This window comes from Phlebotomus argentipes, unplaced genomic scaffold (genome assembly GCF_947086385.1).
Source record: "Phlebotomus argentipes unplaced genomic scaffold, Phlebotomus argentipes genome assembly scaffold_4, whole genome shotgun sequence".
NCBI classification, from domain to species: domain Eukaryota; kingdom Metazoa; phylum Arthropoda; class Insecta; order Diptera; family Psychodidae; genus Phlebotomus; species Phlebotomus argentipes.
In genome coordinates this window covers 10648445-10670148 of record NW_026776174.1, presented here as the reverse complement: position 1 = coordinate 10670148, position 21704 = coordinate 10648445, and the positions used below count along the sequence as shown (strand labels likewise).

Genomic DNA, 21704 nt, shown 5'->3' with positions numbered 1-21704 from the left:
TTCTCCAATTTGCATGCAAATAAGACAGTGTGAGGTGATCGTTAAGCACATTAGTGGGATGAGTTTACAAGTTTATTCTTATCGTAAATTGCAACCGCCAATCCGCAGGGCGACGAAAATGAGACGGATGTGGAAAAAAAGGACGACTCAGTCAGCCGAAAGGGTTGCCATCCTGCACAATTAATGTCACACTAGGAGCATTTTAATGGGGGGGGTGGAATTGATGCTCCGTCGCATAATTATGGAAGCCAGCGGGTGGCGGGCAATTTGTTTATGAGACGCGCGATTCGTCGTCTTGAGGATTAGGCCAAGGAGTCATTTAGGATTTTATAGGCTTATGTTTTTGCCTTTTATTGCATTCACTTTTTACTACTTTCACCATCCACTCTCCGCGCTTTATATCGTGAAATAAATTTCACGTCCACTTTTATCTGCCAACATAAAAACTCACTCATCTATTTAACATCATTTGAACTCTCAGATCATCCATCTATGATTTTATTCCCTGGCTAACGCATTTACTAAATAATTTACAGCGCATCGAGTCATATTCTAAAGCACCCCTCGTAACATTTTCCTCCTAATTGAGTGCTTGCTTGCAGTTAAACGCATTAGAATTTCATACTTTGCACGTTTTGATGCAGTGAAATTTTACGAAGACGAGCAAATTTTGATTATTGTCTCAGAAAAAGTCTCTTTCAGAAGAGCAAACTTATAAAGAAAATCAGTTGAATCTCAATTAGAAATCGCAGTAGAGAAACACACCCCATTACGATTCACATCAGTGAGGGATCAATATTTTTTCCTACCCCTCAAAAATGCTTTTTAATCCACTTCCACGCGCCCCAGCACGCATTACATTCAACCACAAAATTGTGATAATTACAAGCACCCCAAGACACTTCCCGCGGATGAGTTCCCTCCCATTAGACACTTTTTTTCCATCGCAGTTTTTTTTCGTATCGAATAAAAATGCGAGTTTAATAGAGAGAAAAAAAATCAAAAATTGGCTGTTTCATCGTTTGAGGTTGATTGAAGACACTTGTGTTGATTACTAATTAGCAGAAGATTAAAATGTCATAACGCGGAGGCGAGAAAAAAATCCCCCCCTGTCGGCTTATCAAAGCCCATATTCATGAAATTTTAATTAAACTCTCTTGTGCTGGGAAAAAAATTGGCGCCAGCCCAGGAAGTTGGGATGGGAATCCGTCACTTGTAATCACATCACTCTGCATGTCGGTGGGTGGTTGCTTTTGAGTCCTCTCGGCTCGACAATGGGAAATTACGTGTCGCATTCACCACAATACGGTGACAACTTCCACTGCAAGAATATCTTGTCATGTTGGTTACAGAGAAAGTTAGGCGAACTCACTCGAATTCAAGGGGGCACAGAAATGTTAATTAACTAATTTCCTCTCTTTTGTTATTATGCAAATTTTAGTTTTGGACCAACAAAAAATTCAAGTGACAACTGGAGAATTGTCAGAACAGAAGCCACTTTTGGCTGATTCATATTATAGTTTAAATTTCAATTACACGGACTTTAAAGTGTTCCAGTAAGAACACAATCCGCTGTCCGTCGTTTATCCATCGATTTCCGTTGTCCTAAAGCTCAATAGATATCCTGAAGGAATTCTTCAGGAAACATCAAGGCAAAATTCATAATTTAATGGACTGTCTGCTGAGAATCCCGCGGGATTCCATCCTGACTGTTTTTACTGGCGTTCATATTAAGAAAAAAAAGTATGTTGAGGATCAAAATTAAATTTTCATCAAGATTTTCATGGAGGAAATTCCGCTGGTCAAATAAATTATCATTATATGATTCTTGGCTGAAGTTCAGCGAGAAAGGAAATTAACAGCAAGGAAAGTAAATGAAAATATCGCAGCAGGACACATACAAGCCACAGTTCATTGCTTTAGCCATAAAGATTATATATTAATATTTTAGAAGACTCATGAGAACTCTCACCATCATGTGAAGACCGATTTTCCTCCCCAAAAATTCATTTCACCCGAAACGCCATGCGTTGAGCAAGACCTTGAGGAAAGACGAGGGAGAAAACCCTTGAAATATTTCCACCTCCTGGTTGGAAAATGTTATGGCACTGGATGGGCATTTGGCTTCCGCATCAGCGAGAGTGGGAAAGCAGGAAAGTAATTACGGAAAAATGGAAAAATTTTTCAATGTAATAACCAGAAAAAATTGCAAGAATTATGATATGGAGTATATGAGAAAGTTGGCAAATTAACTGAGAGCGGCACCCACACTTGTTATTGAATTCTTTTGCTCTGGCAAAATGGAATTTCTCCAGAATTTTCCCAGCGGGAAATTGTGGCAATTATTTACCATCTTGCCCACTTAATGACCTATGGCAATTAATTTTTGGAGTAGAATGGTCAAACAGTTTTAATTATAATTAAATTTGCTCGTTGGTGAAATTAATTCAAATCAAAATTGTTTTTTTTTTTGCTTGCGCTTTTGACCAAATATTTCCCAGCCGAAGAAGGGGATTATATTGGCCAGAAATTGTCTCTAATTTAAGTCTTGAAGTTCAGTTGCTTTAAAGCTTCCATTCTCATAATTCTCTGGTCGAGCTGCACAAAGTTTGGCGTCTTGAAAGTCATCCTGTAATGTAATTAACAATAATGAGATTGGTATTCATCAAATTATTCCTTGGGAATTTCTCCTTTTGATCACTTCTTTGTACCTGATGCAGCGTCTTCAGTGCAGACAAGGAAAATATACCAATTACCAAGAGTGGAAATTTTGGGAGGGCGCAGAAGAAAGTTTTCCTCAAAACATATCCACCCAACTTGATAACTTTTGTGGGAATTTTGAACACCCAACTGAAGCAGACGAGAAACATTTTTGAGTGAAAAACAATATTATAAATTCCTATGGTTTCTCAGAAAATCAATAGGAATTCACATAACAACTGCACAACTTTGCACTGGAAGTTTAGGAAAGTTCCTATAGATAAATAGCAAGGAAGCAATTGAAATTCATATTTACCACTTGAGGAAATTACAAAATATTTAGATTCCAATCTCAGATGGGAAGAAGAATACTACAGTAAATTTTTATGGTTACGATTATTGACATGTCTCGATTTTCGATTCAAAGATTGACTGCTAAGTGGCTTAAGGTGATGGAAAATGCCTCGTAGTGCACATTACCGATGTTTTATTAGTCTTACAGACTCTTCCTTCCCTCTCGAAATTAATTTCATTAACATGTGAATGAAATTTCATGTTATCCTTACCTCATGTTCCTCCTCATCTTACCAGTGAATTTTAGATGCACCGCATCAACCAAGTCTCTGAACGTGATCTCTCGCAGTGATACATGAGAATATGCCATTATACTTCCTGTGCAATAGCGGGAATTTAATTAGATTTGTTTCCAAGGGATTTCGTCTGTCAGATTGCGTTCTAGACTAAAGTGAATTATTCACTTTTCCGCAAATTTCCAAACCTATCTGCCACTCATTGATTGTGATCTCATCCGGACGCATCAATATAATTTCAATCCAAGTTTCAATCTTTCCAATCGACCACTTAAGGAAATTTCTGGAAAGATTCCCACTCAAACTGAGGAATGTTAAACATGTAAAAATTAAACACACGAAATAAATGAGGAAAAACAGTCTTTGGTATTCTTGGGGAAGAGAAATGGTGAAATTTGTCAAAAATAATTAAAACAACAAGTAAATAATGAGTAAATCCGTGATAAACAGAATTAACAGCAAATATATTTGACACTTTGAAGCAACCTTAAGAGGAGAATTGCACAAAAGTGGTGAAATTTTAACACAAGGGTTTCGGCACGTGTGATGAAGTTTTGAACAAAATTGCCATTTAAAGCCCTTCATATGTGATTCAGAACAGCAAAATCTGTTATAAACTCCTTTAACACATATTTAACATTCCTTGTTTGAGTGGGAATTACTCCACTTTTCTGCAACATTATGGTTATTAAATAGCAATGAGTTTCAGATTCATTAATTAATCTTTGCAAGTGTCAGTATGGCTCAAAATTGGCATCGTGCATAAATCTGCAACATTTCAGCATAGCCGGGCTTGAAGCACATATGTACGTACATAATAGTCACTCCATCTCTCCGCGAGTGACATGACATTTGAGCTTATGCATTAAAAATGTAGCCCCCATCGTTGGGGGAGGACTGGAATAGGCTTTCAGTGCTCGCTTCGTTTATTCACACTCTGTCCACATTTTATCATATTCAGCTCCGCAGCGTGCAAGCCTCGGCCATGAATGTATGCAAATGCCGATGGCGCATGGTGTGGGTGCTGTGCTGAACTTGAAACTCCCACCCCTTCTTCACCCCTGCATGCGGCATTCGCAGCAACAAGGGTGCGCGTCTGCTGAATATGAGATACATAGGTGAAAAGACCCGCACGGAATCGGCTCCAGTGGAACGCGAAATGGTGATTGCAATGACCATGCAAACATATGGGGTTCGCGCTGGATCACAATTAATCCGCATTCGGTCTCCGGGGCGGGTTCTGGGCCATATGCAAATACCCCACCGACTCCGACAAAGGCCAATAATCAATGCTGCACCCCAAATTAACATGCCTCGAACAAGCTACTCTACAACACTGCACTTTGTCAATTTAATGCGAAAGCTCGCAATTGGTGTGCTTAGAATCTCTGCACGAGGACAAAATGCAGTTACTATATCCGATGTGCAAAACTACCGATGCCAGAGGTGTATTATCGGCGCTCCTGTTTCACATGATAATGATATTTTGGAAATAATTTACCATCTGTGTGAATATAAATATGGTGGGAACAAGTACGAAAGGTGTGTGTGTGTGTGTTTTAGGACAAAACCGACAAAACTAAACAATAGCAGGTGACGAATCACACTCGAAATACAATTTTAATCACATCTGACAAAACGTCGCATTGACAGACAAATATTTGTGTCCAAAATAATTTTCTAATTTGTTTGTTGCTTGATAAATCGACGGGTAAATCGAAAATTATGATAAGTTAAAATTTATCTGAATTTTATTATTTGAGCTAAATATGCTGAATTTTAATTCAAAAAGTCACTAATCGTTCGATAAAGTGTTAATTATTGCCATATAAAAATTATTTTGTGAATATTTCAATTGATTTTATTGGCATTTATTTGAATTTTTACTGAAATATAGCAAAATTAATAGATAAACTGAAAATATTTGTATCCAAAAGTTTAGCGCATTTTATACTGACAAGTTGTAAAAATTCAATTTTTTTCAAAGTTCTAGAATCAAAAAAATTTAACATAAGCCAAATATTCTTAGAATGTTTCTCAAAGAGGCATTTTCTGCGGATTATTGCAATTTAAGACAGTGTTTTTGTGATTTAAAATCGACTTTTCACAGTTTTCGATTCACCCGGCGAAATGCAATCCCTGAAATATTCCCATTAATGTGTAAATATCTGCCAACAATATGAGAATTGCATTAGTGGAGATTCTAACGGAGTAATTATTTCAAAATTTCACAGATTAATGTCTCTCCACGGGTATTAATTTGGTAATTTGACCACATTATCACGAGCTGACAATGGCATTCTAGTGCAGATTGCAATAATGGCAACTATGCCAATGAGTGAAATCAATTCAATATGCGCTGCTTGAAAGCTCTTCGCGGTGTGGAGAAATATGCATGCAAAAATGATTCGGACATAATGCAAATTTTCGCATTCACCAGCTTTAAAGTAGGGGTTTTGTCGCGTCACACGAAACCCTGCACACTCTTGCATGCAGCCTGGATGATTTGGGTGTGGTCGCTGCTTCAAAATGTCCCTCCGCATACAATACTCTTAATGTTTGCTCTGGCAGCGTGGAAGTCGTATTTTAGGGGAAGATTTTATTGATTACCATAGTCATAAGCCATGTACGTGTGTGCGAAAGGCACAATGTACAGAACATAAGTTTGGTGTGTCGAAGCATGTAGTTTTGAACTTGAATTTATCTGACCTTGGTTGAAAAATTGCATGATTTCATTTATTATTGTTCTTCCGGCTCGTCGATTTTCCCCCGCCGACATGAACCCTCTAAACCGGAAGCTTTTACACAGTATTACTGGGAGTGATGGAAATGCATTTATGATGAGCTAAAATAAAAACCGAAATCAATAATTGAATCATCCCTGCATAATGAAAGGTTTTGTGAGAAGCTAATAGCTTTGCTGATTGCACTAAAAGCTTTCCAGTCAATTTTTCCGTATTATTGATTGACATGTTTTGATTCAATTTAATTTTTTTCCTGTTCAGCGTATTGAATTAAATCCGAGCCCAGAAGGAGCGAGAATTCGTCGTGAAAGTTGTGTTCGAATGGAGCGAAGAAGAAAGCATAGATAAGGGAGAAGAATGTAAGGAATATAAGGCACATTTTGGGAGATAAAGACAATTAACACCCCATTTAAGCAGCCCATTTTGTGGACTCTTTATTAACACCACCATGATATTCAAGATTGAAATTGAGTAGGTGGGTTTCGAGGGAAAGCATTGGGAGTTTCTGCAAACATTATGCTCACTGAAGTGTGGACAAATGAGAATTTTCTTGAGAAAGAACTCAGAGATTGGCTCAGTTCCAATGAGATACTTGCAAATGCTATCGGACTATCGAGAATTTAATAGCATGTGGGATCTTTTAATCAAATTCAACACATCCTATGCTTTATAGGCATAACGATGCGCCAAATATGAGCGAGAAACACGTGAAAGTTCTTCCGAAATATAAGGAAATTTGCATAAACTTCACATTCTGCCTATAGCGTCTATAGATGTTCCAACATTAATTGCGAGGCCCCACATGCTGCACATAAATTGGCACAAAATAATTAATATCACACACAACTAGACGACCAGCGGCACCGAAAATGTGTACGGCAGGCGATTTATGTGTGCGAAAGGGGTGCCATTTGCTCTCCCCTACATTGAGTTTGAATATGTCTTGAAATAAAGTCCGTTGCTGAGTGACAACGGAGGCCTTTTTTCCTTCTCTATGCAGATTGTGTCCGAAATTTAATTGGAATTCTTGCTTCATTGGTCGCCCATGTGGTTTTTCCCGCACCCAAGCGTGGCGAGGGATTGTGAAGTGGAGCTGGGAAAATGGGTGGAATTCCTTCAGAAGTGAAATGATGTCAAAAATATTTTTAATTAAATAATTTTCAACTGTGGACAACAGTTAAAGAATACAAGTGTGAAAGAATGGGAGGTGAAAAATATTAGAATGAAATTTCCAAACACACACAAAAGTATTTTAATTTCATCCCAAATTGCTCCACACGTTCATACGACACTCTGCATGCCATAAGGAAAGCCATTAGAGCACAAAACCTTGCCAACGAGCATTCTTCGAATATTAATGTTCACATTACAGAAGGGTCATATCTTTTCCCAATCCACAGTCTTCAGCATAATGCAATGTTACTGTTTAGTTCTACATCCTCATAATTCTCATCTCCGCCGCGGTGTTATATTGCCCACACAATTTTGCAGATTTGCAATTTTACCCTCTGCTTCACTCGCACGCATAAATTTCTGGGGATGATCTTTAAAAATTCTGGGAAAACACAAAATCCCAAGCGCTGTGCCGCGCTTTTCCACATCCACACATTCACGGATGGCTAATAAGCGCTCTCAAAATCGTAAAGTTTCGATTAACATTAATGACTTTGCAGAAATTCAAACCCATTAAGATGTTTTTGATGCCAAAAAGCAGCCCAATTTCCATATTGATTGAAAGTTCTGGAACATGACTATTTTCCAAGATTACTGTTTGTTCTATAAATACGGGCATATAAACTATATTTTCTCCACGTAGACTTCAATCCCATCTGGCGTGAACCCTTCACAGCCCGGCCAAGATGAACTAATCACATATCAAAGGAATTAATTGTCCCTGAGCGTCTTATATTGTGATGGAAGGATGTTTATATGCTTATTAAATAGTCTAACGGCGTTCGCTGAGATGCTGGTTAACCATAATGGCAATTAATGTGTGTAGTGCTTGTGTTTTATCGTTATTCTGGATTTTATTAGAACACGGCAATTAATTCTCCGCATAGCAGATACGGTGACGAGAACATCCCTATTGTCCATAAGGGGACAAAATAGCCGGAAGCAATTGCTCGCCAATGGAGACTCTTTGTTGCACACACAATATCACGTTTATGTCTTACCAAGCAATAATAATTTCCAAAATTTATTCCACCACAAGCCCTCAAGTCCTTCCCATATCGCATCTATTCTTCTGCATTGGCAAAATGCTGTGATTTGTAATTTTAATATTACTCCTCGTGGGGCCATTGCAATTAGTGCCTTTTCGAGGGGGGAAGAGAGAGTGATGATAAGAGTTCCTGTTTTCCCCCATTTTCACTTTAAACATAAATCCCCGTGTCTCTATCCGGGATTCCAAATGGATTTTCGGAGTCACTCCACCCCAAATGAGCCTCGGCAGAAACTAATTTGCTCTGTGGAGATCAAACAAAAAGGACAGTGTGACTTCCTTTTGAGAATCCCTCCTTGTCTGGTTGTAAGTGAAAATTATGTGGACACCCCTAAAATTGAGCTCGCTTTTTTCACTCAAACGGCAAAGCGTATTGTTTGCCGGGCAGCATATTGGGTCCGATGTTTTTGATGTGTCACATTTGATTTCCGGTCAACATATTTGAACTGGATATTTAGGAAATGCGACGTGTTCTTGAGTTTTGCTCTAAGCACTGAAACCACCCTTGGCTTTCTTCAGACGACAGGAAGACAGAGACAAAAGGAAAATGCCAAAGAAAAATGGTAAAATCGCAAGATGTCTCAAAAATATCGCAAAATATTACGAATTACATCCAAAGACTGCGATTTAACTCTAAGGATTGCGCCCAAAGTATGCGGATTCAATTAAATTGCAAATTCAAACTATTTGTTCCAGAGATTTTAACGTTTTGCTTATTCTCAAATTCAATGCCCATGAATCTTTGGGAGATCTTTAAACTGTATATTTGCTTGCTATAGATTTTTATTAATGGACCATGATGAGATTTTCTTTTATGGCAAAAATAAAGAAAAAGATGTGTCCAAAAATGTATTTAATTGCACTTCTTTATCATCGAGTTTGTGTTCTTTATTTCAATTTGACCATTTGTCGTGTGTTTGAGTGTAAATAAAAATGAAAGTATCTCAGCGACAGTCTTTGTTCTCAAATGCACAAACCGAGGCACAAACATGATATCTCTGGGTGAGTGTAAATGCATTGAACTTTGTGACTCATTCTGCAAATAAGTAATGAAATTGTTAACTGTTTCACTTGCGCCCTCTCCTTAATACATAATAAAAAGGAATCCATCAAAATTGCGTCGTCTTGATGATGTCATATTGACACAAATGCACCATCAAATCCATTTTATGCCATTTCGCCCAGTGTATATCCTTAAAATAATAAAGCGTTACTGATATGCGGCGTGTTTTCCACTGTGTTTGAAAAGTTCCAGCGATATTCAGAGATGATCATTTCGCTTTGCAGCCCATTAAATCCCCGCCGACAGCCGTCGGTTAGCGGAATCTTAGGGTGATTTTTATGGGCCTTCCACGGTAGGCTATAAAGGGTGCTAGTTATCAATTGAATTGTGCACACAGGAAACACCTTCTCGAAGCAGTTTCTCTGGTGACATTAAAATTTCACAGCCAGCCTCAGAGGATTATCAAAATCCCACCGCATCGCCCAGTAAAAAGACGCACTTTATGTGTGGAAGAAATTAAACTTTCCCTCTGCGCAAAGGGTGTTTTGAATGGCATATGGAATTATCATTTTGTAAAATTATATATTTTACACGAAAATCATTGCACTTCACTCTCCAGTCCAATTCCAAAAGCTCCCCAACCAATACAGGTCTTTGTATTCCATTTGGCAAATGCTGTTCGCCCCTGAATTTCGCTCCCTTAAAACCCAGGTATTAAGTTTTATTTGCAATATACACACAACATTTCGGGTGAATGTCATTTATTTTATGTTTCTCTCCACGGTTCAGCGGAGAACACCCCAAAAGTATCAATTTATGGCCGAGCGAGTGAAAAATGGCATCGCAATTGATGAGTTTTCTGCATACCATATAGAAGGAATATCGCAAAATGATTTTGCCAATGAGTGTTTTGTGTGAATTGGAACTATTTGCATTCTCTTCTCCCAGAAACAATAACCATCAACGCAGCAATATTGCCGATGACTGGTAATTGCGCAATGGCACGGCACATTGCTGGATTGCCAGCGTCCACTTGAGAAAGCGCCATTGTCTTAATTATCTCCCTGGATGGAAAATACTAGGCAATTGCGAACAAAAGTAATTGTCATTCCCCGATTTTATCAAATATGTGTGTGACTAAGAATGACTGTTCACTGATTTAAAACTCGTGCAACTAATTTCTGTGATTTTTCCTTTCAATTCTATAAGCGCGAATGCGTTCTTATCACCGTCTTGTGCTGGAAATTAATCCGAAAGGAATTGTGAACTTTATTCGCATTGTCGAGAATCTATTGTCGAGCAGTCACGAATTCGTTATCTCTCCGTAATCTCACTATCAAGTGGATAAGATAATCGGCTCGGTTTAATGACATTTGTCATCTAATTCGCGTATCTTTTCGCTTTCTGGACTAGCGCAGCCATAAAATCGATTGTCCTTGCTAATTGTTCCAGAAATCAGATAATGTGCATGATTGCCGACTGATTTGGACGTTTGACCATGTTTTACACCTTCTTGAAGTGTGAAATTTGCCCGAATACGTTATGCTAAAAAAAATTGAAACATTTCTTTGGCCTTCATTGAAATTAATGAGAATCTGTTGATAAAATAAGCTCAAAAAACAGAATAAATCCATTTGGAATAATGAACAAAAGCCGTGCAATTAACTATACAATTTTATATCTTCATTAAGGCCTTTGATTTGATCTCATTTCTCAGTAATGCAATCATAAACTGATCAGTGATTAGAAGCTGAATAAAGGCTATTTCATAATTAGTCGCAAAACAACTCACCACGCAGCTAATTCTCCATTCAAAGACCTTCTCTCTGCTCCAGATTCAAAGACTTATCAATTTCATGTATTAAGTTTCACTTGAATCATCCCAGCTTTTCGCTCTTATCGTGCGATGCAAAGAGGAACTTTCGGCGAGTCGGAAAAATGCAAATGATAAGGCGCATTCTGGTCTTGGTTTCTGAGGTTTATTTCAATCATTCTAAATATTACATGGAATTATCACGTTCTGTGTTTCCTTATTCAATACAAATAAAAACATATGGCTCGCATTTGATCTATAACGAATACATATTACCCAAAAAAAACTCTTTATTAACTCTCTTGTGCATAACACGGATTTACTGCTTCTGCAAATACTCGTCGAAGAGATAGATGGACAGCGCGACCTGCGACTTCTCCTTCATGAAGTTCTTCAGGTCGTTGGCGTAGCCGGAGAACTGGCGAATGGTGTCCGCCTGGTCCTCGATGAACTTCTCCTCCATGTAGTGCGCCACCTCGGGATCGTAGTGAGTGGAGTGATTGGCGTGGGACGCGTTCTGGTGGATGTGGTGGGCGGTCTTGGCCAGGAACTTCTCATTCTCCAGCACAATGGCCATGCTCTGCAGCTCGTCCAGCTCCAGCGTGTGCTCGAACAGGAGGCGAGGCTTCTCCACGGTGCGGAACTCCATCTTGCCGCCGCGCGTCGTGATGTGCTTGATCAGATCAATGCCGTGATTCCACGACCTGTCGCTCAGCTCGCGGAACTTCTTCGAGAAGCCCGGGCGGTTCTTCACGTGCGTGTTGTACTTGGTGGACAACAGGAGGTACTCGAAGGAGGACTGGATCTGCATCACAGTGAACTCCATCATGCCCGCCTCCGCGTGCTCGAAGCCCGAGTACAGGGCGTTGCAGTTGCGCAGGGAGTCGTCGGGATCTGAAGCGAACATTCATGTCACAATCTCTCAATAGAGCTGCATAATTATCTGCCTAGTCACTCAGTGAATGGCAACAAAGAGACATGGCCATCTCGAGTGCTTAAGCACTGTCGTGAATCATGTAAAAATATTATTGACTGGGAGTACGAGAATCCCGCAACTTCCCGGACTGGCAAGTGCGCAATTATGGCAAAAAGAGGGCTATTTTTGGCTGATTTCCGCATAAAACCCATCAATAATTGATGACTCTCGGCGACTGGGGAGGAAAAACGGTGGAAATATGCTCAAAAATTGTACTTACCATTGTTATTGCAGGCGTTCTCCACGTCCGCATAGCAATGTTTATTTGCAGAGGTGCCAACAATGGCAAAAGCGATGACAACGAGAGCAGCGAAGATTTTCATTGTGAAACCTACGGAGAAATTGCAAAAGGAACCTTCAAATTTCATGGAATTTCACCAAATATTGAGACGAAATATGAGCAATTCCGGGAACAGACAATTTAGCCAGTGCGTTTGCCTCCCTTGATTTCACATGGAAAATTTGCCAGTGAAATGCTGTGGATGCAAACAAATTACCTCAGCAGAAGGATAAAACCTGTGATTACCTCTTATTTCGACAATTAGAATCTTCAAAAAACAAGATTAAGAGTGCACAAAATATGAATTTCCACAACTGATAGTCACTATACTGTGGTGTTCACGGCAATGGCGACTTAAATGTCAGGCCTTTGAGTATTTTGTGCTGCTGCACACATCACACTCGTGCATGGAGGGGCAAATTGATAAGATTGCGCGTGTGTGAGTGGCGGAATTTCTTTGTGTGGCCGCGTATGAATCAGCAGTTCCGTGTACAGACGCGCCAACACACCTTCGCGCGCGCCGTCGGATTGGTCGCCACTAATGACGCTTCAGAAATTGTTCGGCTCGTGTGGAAAGTTTAGGCATTTCCATTTGTTCTACGACTTGCAGTAAAAAGTCGTTGTCGAGCAGTGTGAAGCGATCTCGTTATAAGTGAATATCGTGGGCATTTCATCAGTTAGTCTATTGTTGCCAATCCATCCACTTTGGCCATTGATTAAGTATATCAGTCGAAACCCTTCTGTACCAGTGCGTATAAAGGTTTTGACCACATCGCAAAGCCAATCGAGTTCTCTCTGACGCTTGTGAACAAAACTCTCTGTTCTGTGGAAAATTTTCTGTACGCACTTCTGAGATCAAGATGAAGAACCTTTTCACCATCGCCGTTGTCTTTTCCATGGTCTTCATGGCCTCCGGAACGCTGAAATGTAAGTGACTTGCAATTCTCATCCACCCTGTGCGTAATTGGGTCATGTCGCCTCATGTCCAATTGGATTGCACAACATTTAATCATTTGCACTCAGCATCAGCGCAAAACATCTCGAGTACGACGGAGAAATTCTCTGAAAAACATTCTTTTTGACATTTGCCACATAACCTTCCTCTTTGTACTTTCCGTACTCGGATTCTCGTACTCTCGCGCACTCACACACTCTCATAAACTCGGTTGGTTGAATGTGTGTGAGTCGCCAGCCTTGAGCGATCTTGAGGTTGCCGCCTTAGCCATCAATAAATTTCACCTCAATTTCAAGAGATACTGGAGAAAATTTATTGGGAATCTTCACAATTATCTCTCGAATATTCTCCACTAGTTTCCACGCTCCACAATCAATTTCACTCTCGCGCTTATCAGCGCTCTCGACAATGTTTCGAGGCGTTTGTCCGAGAGACAATAGCACATGGACAATAACTTGAATGGGAGTCATATGGCTGCAGAATTCTTTGCGCGATAGTGAAGTGGAAAATTTCTCGAAAGCCTTGCTCAAATATTTCCTGCTCATTGAATAAAATATGAATGTCATATTAAAAGTATTGCAATGGTTGGATTAAGAGAACATTCTCGAAAAAATATTTTTTAAATAAATCTTTTCACGGAATATTTACATATTTATTTAAAATGTAAGACCTAAACAACACGAACAAAAGATTCTTTTAAAGAAACTCATAGAAAATGATAGATTATCAAAGAAGAGATCCTTCTGTTGCACACTGAGTACAGGAGCAGCAGGAAGAGAAGGTAAAAACAGCGAAAAGTGATGTTTTTATGACAATATTTGATCAACTAAGGGAATTTTTGTGCTCTTTTAAGACATTAAAGCGTATTCTTTGTCATGGCTTTTCGATTTGAACCAATTTAACCCCACAATTGAGTGCAAATACGACTTTGTAAATCTGTGCTCAGGTCTTTGTGCTCAGTTAATCATCTAGTATTCGGAGTGGAATAACTCCCTTAGCCTTTGTTGCCACGGTCTTAACATAATGTTGTGAGAACGATAAGATTTCAAGTGGAAGCAGCTTTGTTGCACTTGAAAGATGACACCTAAATACAAACTGATAATTTAAATGTATGAAAAATCTACCTGCAAAGTTTCCATATCTCATGCCAAGTATTTTTCATATTATTGTGAAACTCTTGGAAATGTTTACGGAAGTATGGAGGCGTTCATTAAGAAAAACATTGCGTAAGCTCTGTTGGCATATATCATGTTTCATTCAATATTCCCGTCAGCACAAAAGCTAATCGTCGTCGGAGATCTTTCTAGAGAGTTTGCTCACAATTGCTCATTTCGAATTAGGCACACTGGACCTTCCGCAAGTTCCGACGGAATGGCTGGACATGTTCAAGAGCTGCATTGAAAGCACACGAAATCAGATCCAGAAGGAAATTAATGCCTCGATGAAGTATTTGGCCATGGCAGCCTATTTCTCGCGCGACACCGTGAACCGCCCAGGCTTTGCCAAGCACTTTTTCGAGTCAGCATCGGAGGAGCGCGAACATGCGATGAAGCTCATTGAGTATCTTCTGATGCGCGGTGGCTTGAACACCTTCAATGAGACCAGCCTTGTGACGAACCTCATCAAAGTGCCGGTAAGTGCTGGAAGTCCTGCGGCTTCCATTTGGTCTGACTGACGCATTTGATTGGCATTTGCAGCTGGTGAAGAAGCTGGAGTGGGATTCGGGCGTGGAGGCTCTGGAGGATGCGCTGAAACTCGAGGCTGAGGTGACGAAGAGCATCCGTGAGGTGATCAGGGAGTGCGAGAAGGACGTGAATGACTACCATCTGGTGGACTATCTCACGGGTGAATTCCTGGAGGAGCAGTACCAGGGCCAGCGCGAGCTCGCCGGAAAGATTTCCACCCTGCGCAAGATGATGAAGACGCACGGCACAATTGGGGAGTTCTTGTACGACAAGACGCTGCTGGAGTGAATCGCGTAGTCGCACGCCATGTATCGATAAAATATATGAATTTACAAGATAATAAAGGAAAGGAAAAGAAGTAGAATGCTGAAATGACTGTGATGAGCCAGCCATTCTCGGGATTATCGTAATCTAATCACTGTTTGATCCATTTTACATATTCTCAATTATTTGTTTACGATTAGAAGTGATGTGTAATTAAGTTTTCAATAAACTGTAGGCGGAGAAAGTGGAATTCTCTCTTAACTGGAGCTTATCAATGGCATCAATTTGGGTTCCACAGCAAGGAATTTAAGGAGGGGGAAAAGAGGACATTTCGCATCAAGATTATTTGGTCGTAAAATTTTATCTGTCGAAAACTTTATGATCCATTCTATTAATACGCAGCCGAAGGAGGAATTTCGCCCGACAATGCGTGAGGGAAAATTCTGGAAAATAAGTGACCGATTGACGAGTGGACAGTTTTTCCTAACTTAGGTAAGTTTGCTTTGCAAAGTTCATCCCTTAAAAAGAGAAATAAAATTCCTATCTTGCCCACTTATACGGCGAATTTATCAATATTCAGCGAGAAATATTCTATCAACGCGACATAAAACACGTCATCGTGCCAAATCCTCCGGCTTCTTATCGGCCGAACTGGGGGTGAAAGGGAGGCTATCAAGAGATAATGTATGAGTCAAGCTGGATTGGGGTTACGAGGCTTTTCCCCTGTGTCATCGCGATTTGCGTGCGAATAAGAAAACGGACAAATAAATATTTCAAGGATTTTCTCTCGGCATTAGCAAAAGGCGAAACACAACCCTTGATTGTTGAACTTCGGTGAATATTTACGAGAGAGAGAGAGAGAGGTTTGGTGCGGGATTACGTATTCTGACCATGTTGAGCCAGCTTTCGCCCTCGTGTACACATCGGAAAGACAAATTTTAAAATCTTAAAATTCACCCCGAACCCTGTCAACTAGGGTTGACCAGAGAGAGAGTGAGAGAAAGGGCATGGAAAAAAGAAATTGGCGGACATCTAAACGTGACAGATTGCCAGAATTGGGGATGTTTATTGCATAACTAAGAAGATATTCAAATACACAGTTTTGCTCCCTCTTCGGCCCACCACTCTATATTGACGCGATGATTTGTCAAGAAAATACAGAGCAATTTCGCTACAGCTCTCTATTTATCATCTCTCCACACTTTGGGAAGTGGGGAAAAGTTTTGGATTTTCTCCATGTTCCTCATATTAAATCGTAATGTAACGTGTTACGTCCACACGATGCCGGTCGCTCGCGCACATAAAAAAGTGTGTGTATAGTCAAATGTACAAAATGAGGGTGAAAATGATGTGCTTTGAATTTTGAGCATCATCTTTCTTGCACGATAAAAAGAATTTAATTTCTCAGCCTCAGAGTCATTTATTCATAAAATGGGCGCGGGAGAGTCCTTTTGTGTTCTCCTCCACTGAGGCGAAATTTCAATTTACCCACTGAATATGGTGGTGGTGAAATTGGAAAATCTTTTGCACTCCTTAATATGATTTACGCGGGGCAAAAAGTGCGCAAGCCGAAGGGTCAAGCCGAGACCAATGACTTGCAGAGGGGATTTTGTCTCTGAAGAAGGGTTCGCCGGTTTTTGGGTTTAAGTGAAAATTGAAATGATACGTAAATTGGATTGAGTCGCCACATGTTTCTTCCTTGCATTTTATGTAGAGCCGATTTTATTTAGATGACGGAGAGTGAATATTTTACCGGGTAAGTAATATTCCACGTGAAAAGAAATCCACTGATTTACTGTAGCTTTTCTTCTGTCCAAATTGTTACTTTGGTATTTTACTATACATTTCCTGTGAGTCTAAAATCAATTAAATTAGATAATTAAAAGCGTAGTTTTAAACATTTAAATTTTGGAAATTTATCCTTAAAATCCGGGGTTCAGAAGGACCTATATCCTTAAGTGTCTGTTTGTTGGAAAGATCTTGAAATCAGCTATAACATACTAGAAATTGAACCCAATCCACGCCATAGGGGTTGAACAAATGAGGAAAATGTGTTTTGGGGGTTTTCTGAACAGCGGAAGAAGGAAGGATTGAGGGTTAACAAATTAGACATCATAATGTTCTTCAGCACCGCATAATGTAAATCCCAGCTGGATAATACCATTTTAAAAGAGAGAAGAATTAGGAAAATATCTGGCAAAAGTCACTTGAGCATTGGGGATGCTTGTGCAACGCATTCAATCATGCTTGAGGGTTGTGATTTCGTGGGACAGAGAACAGTGAGCACATTCACACTCAATTGATATTCAGAGCACAATTCTGTCCAAACTAGTACTTGGCGGGTGTGTGTTTATTCTTTTGGCTTCGTCAGGACACTGCATCATCCCCAAGAGCCACCACCCCTGGCTCTGCAGCTCAAAGAAAATAGCATCTTTTTTCCTTTGATTTGATAGCAGTTACGGTCGAGAGAACGTGCCTCGGTCCTCTTCGCCCGGGCATTTCTTCACACACAATTCTTCCCTGCCCAGAAGTGTCTCGCAGAGACGCGTCCTCGATGGCATGTCATGCCCTGACCATACATTTCGAGAGGGTTTGCAGTGTGCAGTTATTGGTGTTCACCAGATAAATTGCCAACACTGCATGGGTATCGAAATGTGCATGGGAACAATAAATTGCGCGATTCTCGTGCTGAATTCATTTTATTTTTTAATAACACATTCGCCAGACAGCTGAAGCCATGGAATAAATTTGATTATAAACATACCTTTTCTCTGTCAGCAAATGCGACGGGACGCCTTTTGCCGGTCTTCTCTATACTTTTAATATTTGCCCTGTGATTTCCGAAAGGGTGTGGAAATGAAAAAAAAGAGAAAATCAATCTCCAGCGTGCGAGGGAAATTCTTTCATGCCATAAAATTAGCACTAACAACACTCATTTGGATAGCTAGAACAACATTCACTGCATTTAATTGTGAATATTCACGTGAAATCTTTCGAAAAACACGTAATGTAGCCGATAACCACGAAGAGCTTCATTTACTTTATTGCGGGTGGTGAATTCATTAGAAGAAACTCTCTGGGCAAACAGACCTTCCAACACTGCTTATTCTACTCTTTTGTCTGAATCCATGGCTGAAGGGGGTTGAATTTTATAATGTGCATACTTTTCGCCATAAAGGAAAACCCTTTCCCGCTCACAAGGGGCTTTCGCGGCATTTAAGGCACAATAATTCAAAGAATTATATCTCCACTACGGAGATTTATGAATCATATGGCTTAGGGTTTGTTGGTTTAAGGGCCGGAATATTCAGAGGGGATGGATTTCCCTCTCAATACCTGCTGGCGAGATTTCCAATTTTCTCAGTCGCGCCCGCCTAAGAAGTCACACACATCTTGTCTTCGCTGGCCCACCTTTGATGTGACGACTAAATGCGGCAAAAAGGGGAATCTGCATGTCAACCAGGGGCGGGAGGGTGACAGGCTTGTCATCCCCTCAGGAGGTGGTCAAATTCATGACCAGAATTTAGATGAACCAATTTTGGCTCAGTCAAGCGCGATGATGTGTGCTAAATTACACGAAATTTTAATGGAGAACGTGTTGGTTGGCTTCCAGACTGGCAGTCAGACCTTCGCTGGCTCGACTACAATAACGATTGTTAGCCCGTGAAGGGGTTAAATTGCGTTGAAAGTGTTAAAAATGTACACAATGATGTGCTTGCTAATGACGACATTATGCAATATTTACAGTTCAGAGAAATTGTATTACAATTTGATTGTTAAACTTACCTGCGCATTGATTTATCCAAACATTCTGCACAATTTTCATCCCCTATGCATACCATTGCCGAGACTGCATTCGATATCTCTCAATTGCGCACACAAGCCAATTGTAATTGAATGACACGAGTTATTCTGGGCCTCATGAATTCTCGGACCGGAAACCCTTTCATCTTTGTCCACACAAATCCACCCTGAGGCGCTCATCATTTCTCTTTCAATTCGATTTGGCATCAATAAAACAAACAAAATTTCAATTTATCTCACAGGACCCTCTGATGGTTTTTTATTCTGGCCGAATCACAGCCAAAGGGGTTAGATTTTGATGGGGCTGTGCGAAAGTGTATCCAAATTGATTGAGACTGTACTCACGGTGAGCTCTTAAGGCGACTCTGTGTGATTGTGCAGAAGAAGAGGACTGAAAAGGACCAAGGGAAGAACATCAAAGAGATCGACAAGAAGTCTGATTGATACATAAAATTGCAACAATTCCATTTCCTTGCGCGCAAAGAGTGAAACAACAAGTGTTATCATTTTCACAAACGACAAGTCGTTCTTTATTTTATTCCTTTTTATTCTGAAAAGTCTGCGATTTATCAGTAATTACATATAATAGAGTTATGTATGTATGCAATATTGGGTATAAGATAATAATTATATTATTATAATATAATCATATTAAATGTATAATTTATTATAATATTCATACACTCACTTTAATATAATTCTTTTCAAGGGGTTTGTGTGACTGAATATTTAATAAAAATTTTCTTCTGGTGGTTGTGATAGTTTCTGTATTGATTTTTTTCTTCATTTTCCAGACTTTACCTCAAATCGCGGTTTTCTTTTCACCTTCTTTTCTCCATTCGCTATTCTTGCAATATGAATATATTGGTATAAAAGTTTTGAATTGCTGATATAAAATGTGTTTTTTTTCTTCTATTTTAATGTATATAAAAGCCATCTCTCATTTGTTAAATGTATTCTTACTTTTATCATCGAATTGTATGTTTTGTATTTTTTGTTGTTTAATTCTAAAACCTCTATTTTCCATTTTCTTTCAATGTTAGTAAACTATATGTCTGTATTTCGTATATATAAACAAGCATTTCTTCCATTTATTTATAGTTCTGTTGTTTAATTGTAAAAATTACTATTTCCATTACATGTTAAATTTGTTTGATGAAATCTTCTGTCTTTGTCCTTTTGTCCTTTGTAAAAATTTACCTTATTCTTCTGTATCAATATAATCTTGTTCCGGATTCTTTTTGACTTGTACAAAATGCTTTGTTAGTTTTTCCTTAATTCCATTATATTTCACTATTTTTGTATGATTAGGAATTTTTATCTATTTTTTTCCATATCTTCCTATATGTTCATATGTTTTACATGTTTTTTTTTCTTCGTACAGAAATTTGGCGGAAAAGACCAAAAAACACAGTATGAATTAAGTAGAAGATGATCTCTTTGTGATTAAACATTCCAATGGATATCGTGCGAACATAAGAAGTATTTTCTTTTAACTAAATGACAAAAAAATTAACTAAAGTTATACATATGTATTGTTTGTATTTCTCTTTTTACTACCAAGACTGCAATTAGTAGCATTTTACTACACAAGACATGAATAGTGATACATTTTTGGAAATTTGTATGTTACTTTAAATATTTCTAGATTTACATTATGATCAAAATTGTGGTTATATTTTAAATAATTTGTCAATAAATTACAATGTATTAAAAACAAAACTGCGCATCCTTAAAATTTACAACAATTCCATTTATTTTATATTCGTTTTTTTTTCTTCTTCTTTTCATTCTCTAAAAATGTCCTGCCGTTAGTATTTTGTATTAGTTTTCTTTCACATTCAAATAATATTTTCGTTAGGAGGAAAAATATTACTTTCTGTTCTGCGTATGTTCACTGTAAAGGTATTGCAAGCTGAGTTTCTCTATAACTTGCCTCTAAATATCCTTTGAAAATGCATCCTAGTGAACTCAATTGACAAGTAATACAGCTGTAGTTAGGCTTGATGTTTCTGCTACCTTTCTTTTCTTATGATCTGCATTTGTTTTCTCAAATGAATTTTGGTAATTTGAAATGATACAATTTCGGCTATCTTGAAATGTTGAAAATTTTCCTTTACTTGGTTTGCTGTTTTGGCGTGAAGAAATGATTGCAATATAAAGAGTTACATTTTCACCTCAATTTTTTTGCAGTATCTCAACAACAATCCTCTAAAAACAGATAAAATTTTTCAGATGCGACATGAAGAGGTACAAAGTATTTCACAATGTTTTATCTTTCATTTAACTTTATTTGTAGTTTTTTTTTTCAAGTTTGTTGCTTTTACTAAATAATAAATTTATGTTTATTTTGTTTTACAAATAATTAATGCATTACATAATATGAAAAATACTAGATTTTTCTTTAATTCAATAATGGAGAACAAAATAATTTTATACTTTCCTCCATTGAGCTAATATATTTGATACGTTCTTCTCATCTCAAATAAGCTTTATTGTGTCTATTTCCATTACTTTCGTTCGTTTACATTTTCCCTTTCTATGCTCTTTATTTCTGCTTAATTCAAACTGGATAAGATAAGGAAAATGCTGGTTATATTGACACTTTCTAGTCTCTCTCTTCAAGGATGAAATATTGTGTGAGGTTATTTTGTTTTGAAGTCAAAAAT

General features: G+C 38.7%; 2 protein-coding genes across 3 annotated transcripts; one reads left to right on the top strand and one right to left on the bottom strand.

The window, feature by feature from the left end:
• Positions 1 to 11215: 11215 nt before the first annotated feature.
• LOC132258911 (ferritin light chain, oocyte isoform) lies at positions 11216 to 12705 on the bottom strand. 2 transcript variants are annotated; one of them, XM_059756460.1, is made up of 3 exons: positions 12574 to 12705; positions 12268 to 12378; positions 11216 to 11965 (listed from the first exon to the last, which is right to left on the bottom strand). In XM_059756460.1, exons 2-3 carry the CDS (start codon positions 12368 to 12370, stop codon positions 11391 to 11393), a joined length of 678 nt encoding a protein of 225 aa, XP_059612443.1. In that variant the 5' UTR covers positions 12371 to 12378; positions 12574 to 12705; the 3' UTR covers positions 11216 to 11390. The 2 variants fall into 2 exon arrangements, with proteins under 2 accessions (XP_059612443.1, XP_059612444.1); XM_059756461.1 differs by having other exon boundaries at positions 12545 to 12666.
• Positions 12706 to 12941: 236 nt separating this feature from the next.
• LOC132258912 (ferritin heavy chain) lies at positions 12942 to 15478 on the top strand. Its single transcript, XM_059756462.1, has 3 exons — positions 12942 to 13254; positions 14623 to 14915; positions 14980 to 15478. Exons 1-3 carry the CDS (start codon positions 13188 to 13190, stop codon positions 15253 to 15255), a joined length of 636 nt encoding a protein of 211 aa, XP_059612445.1. The 5' UTR covers positions 12942 to 13187; the 3' UTR covers positions 15256 to 15478.
• Positions 15479 to 21704: the final 6226 nt, after the last annotated feature.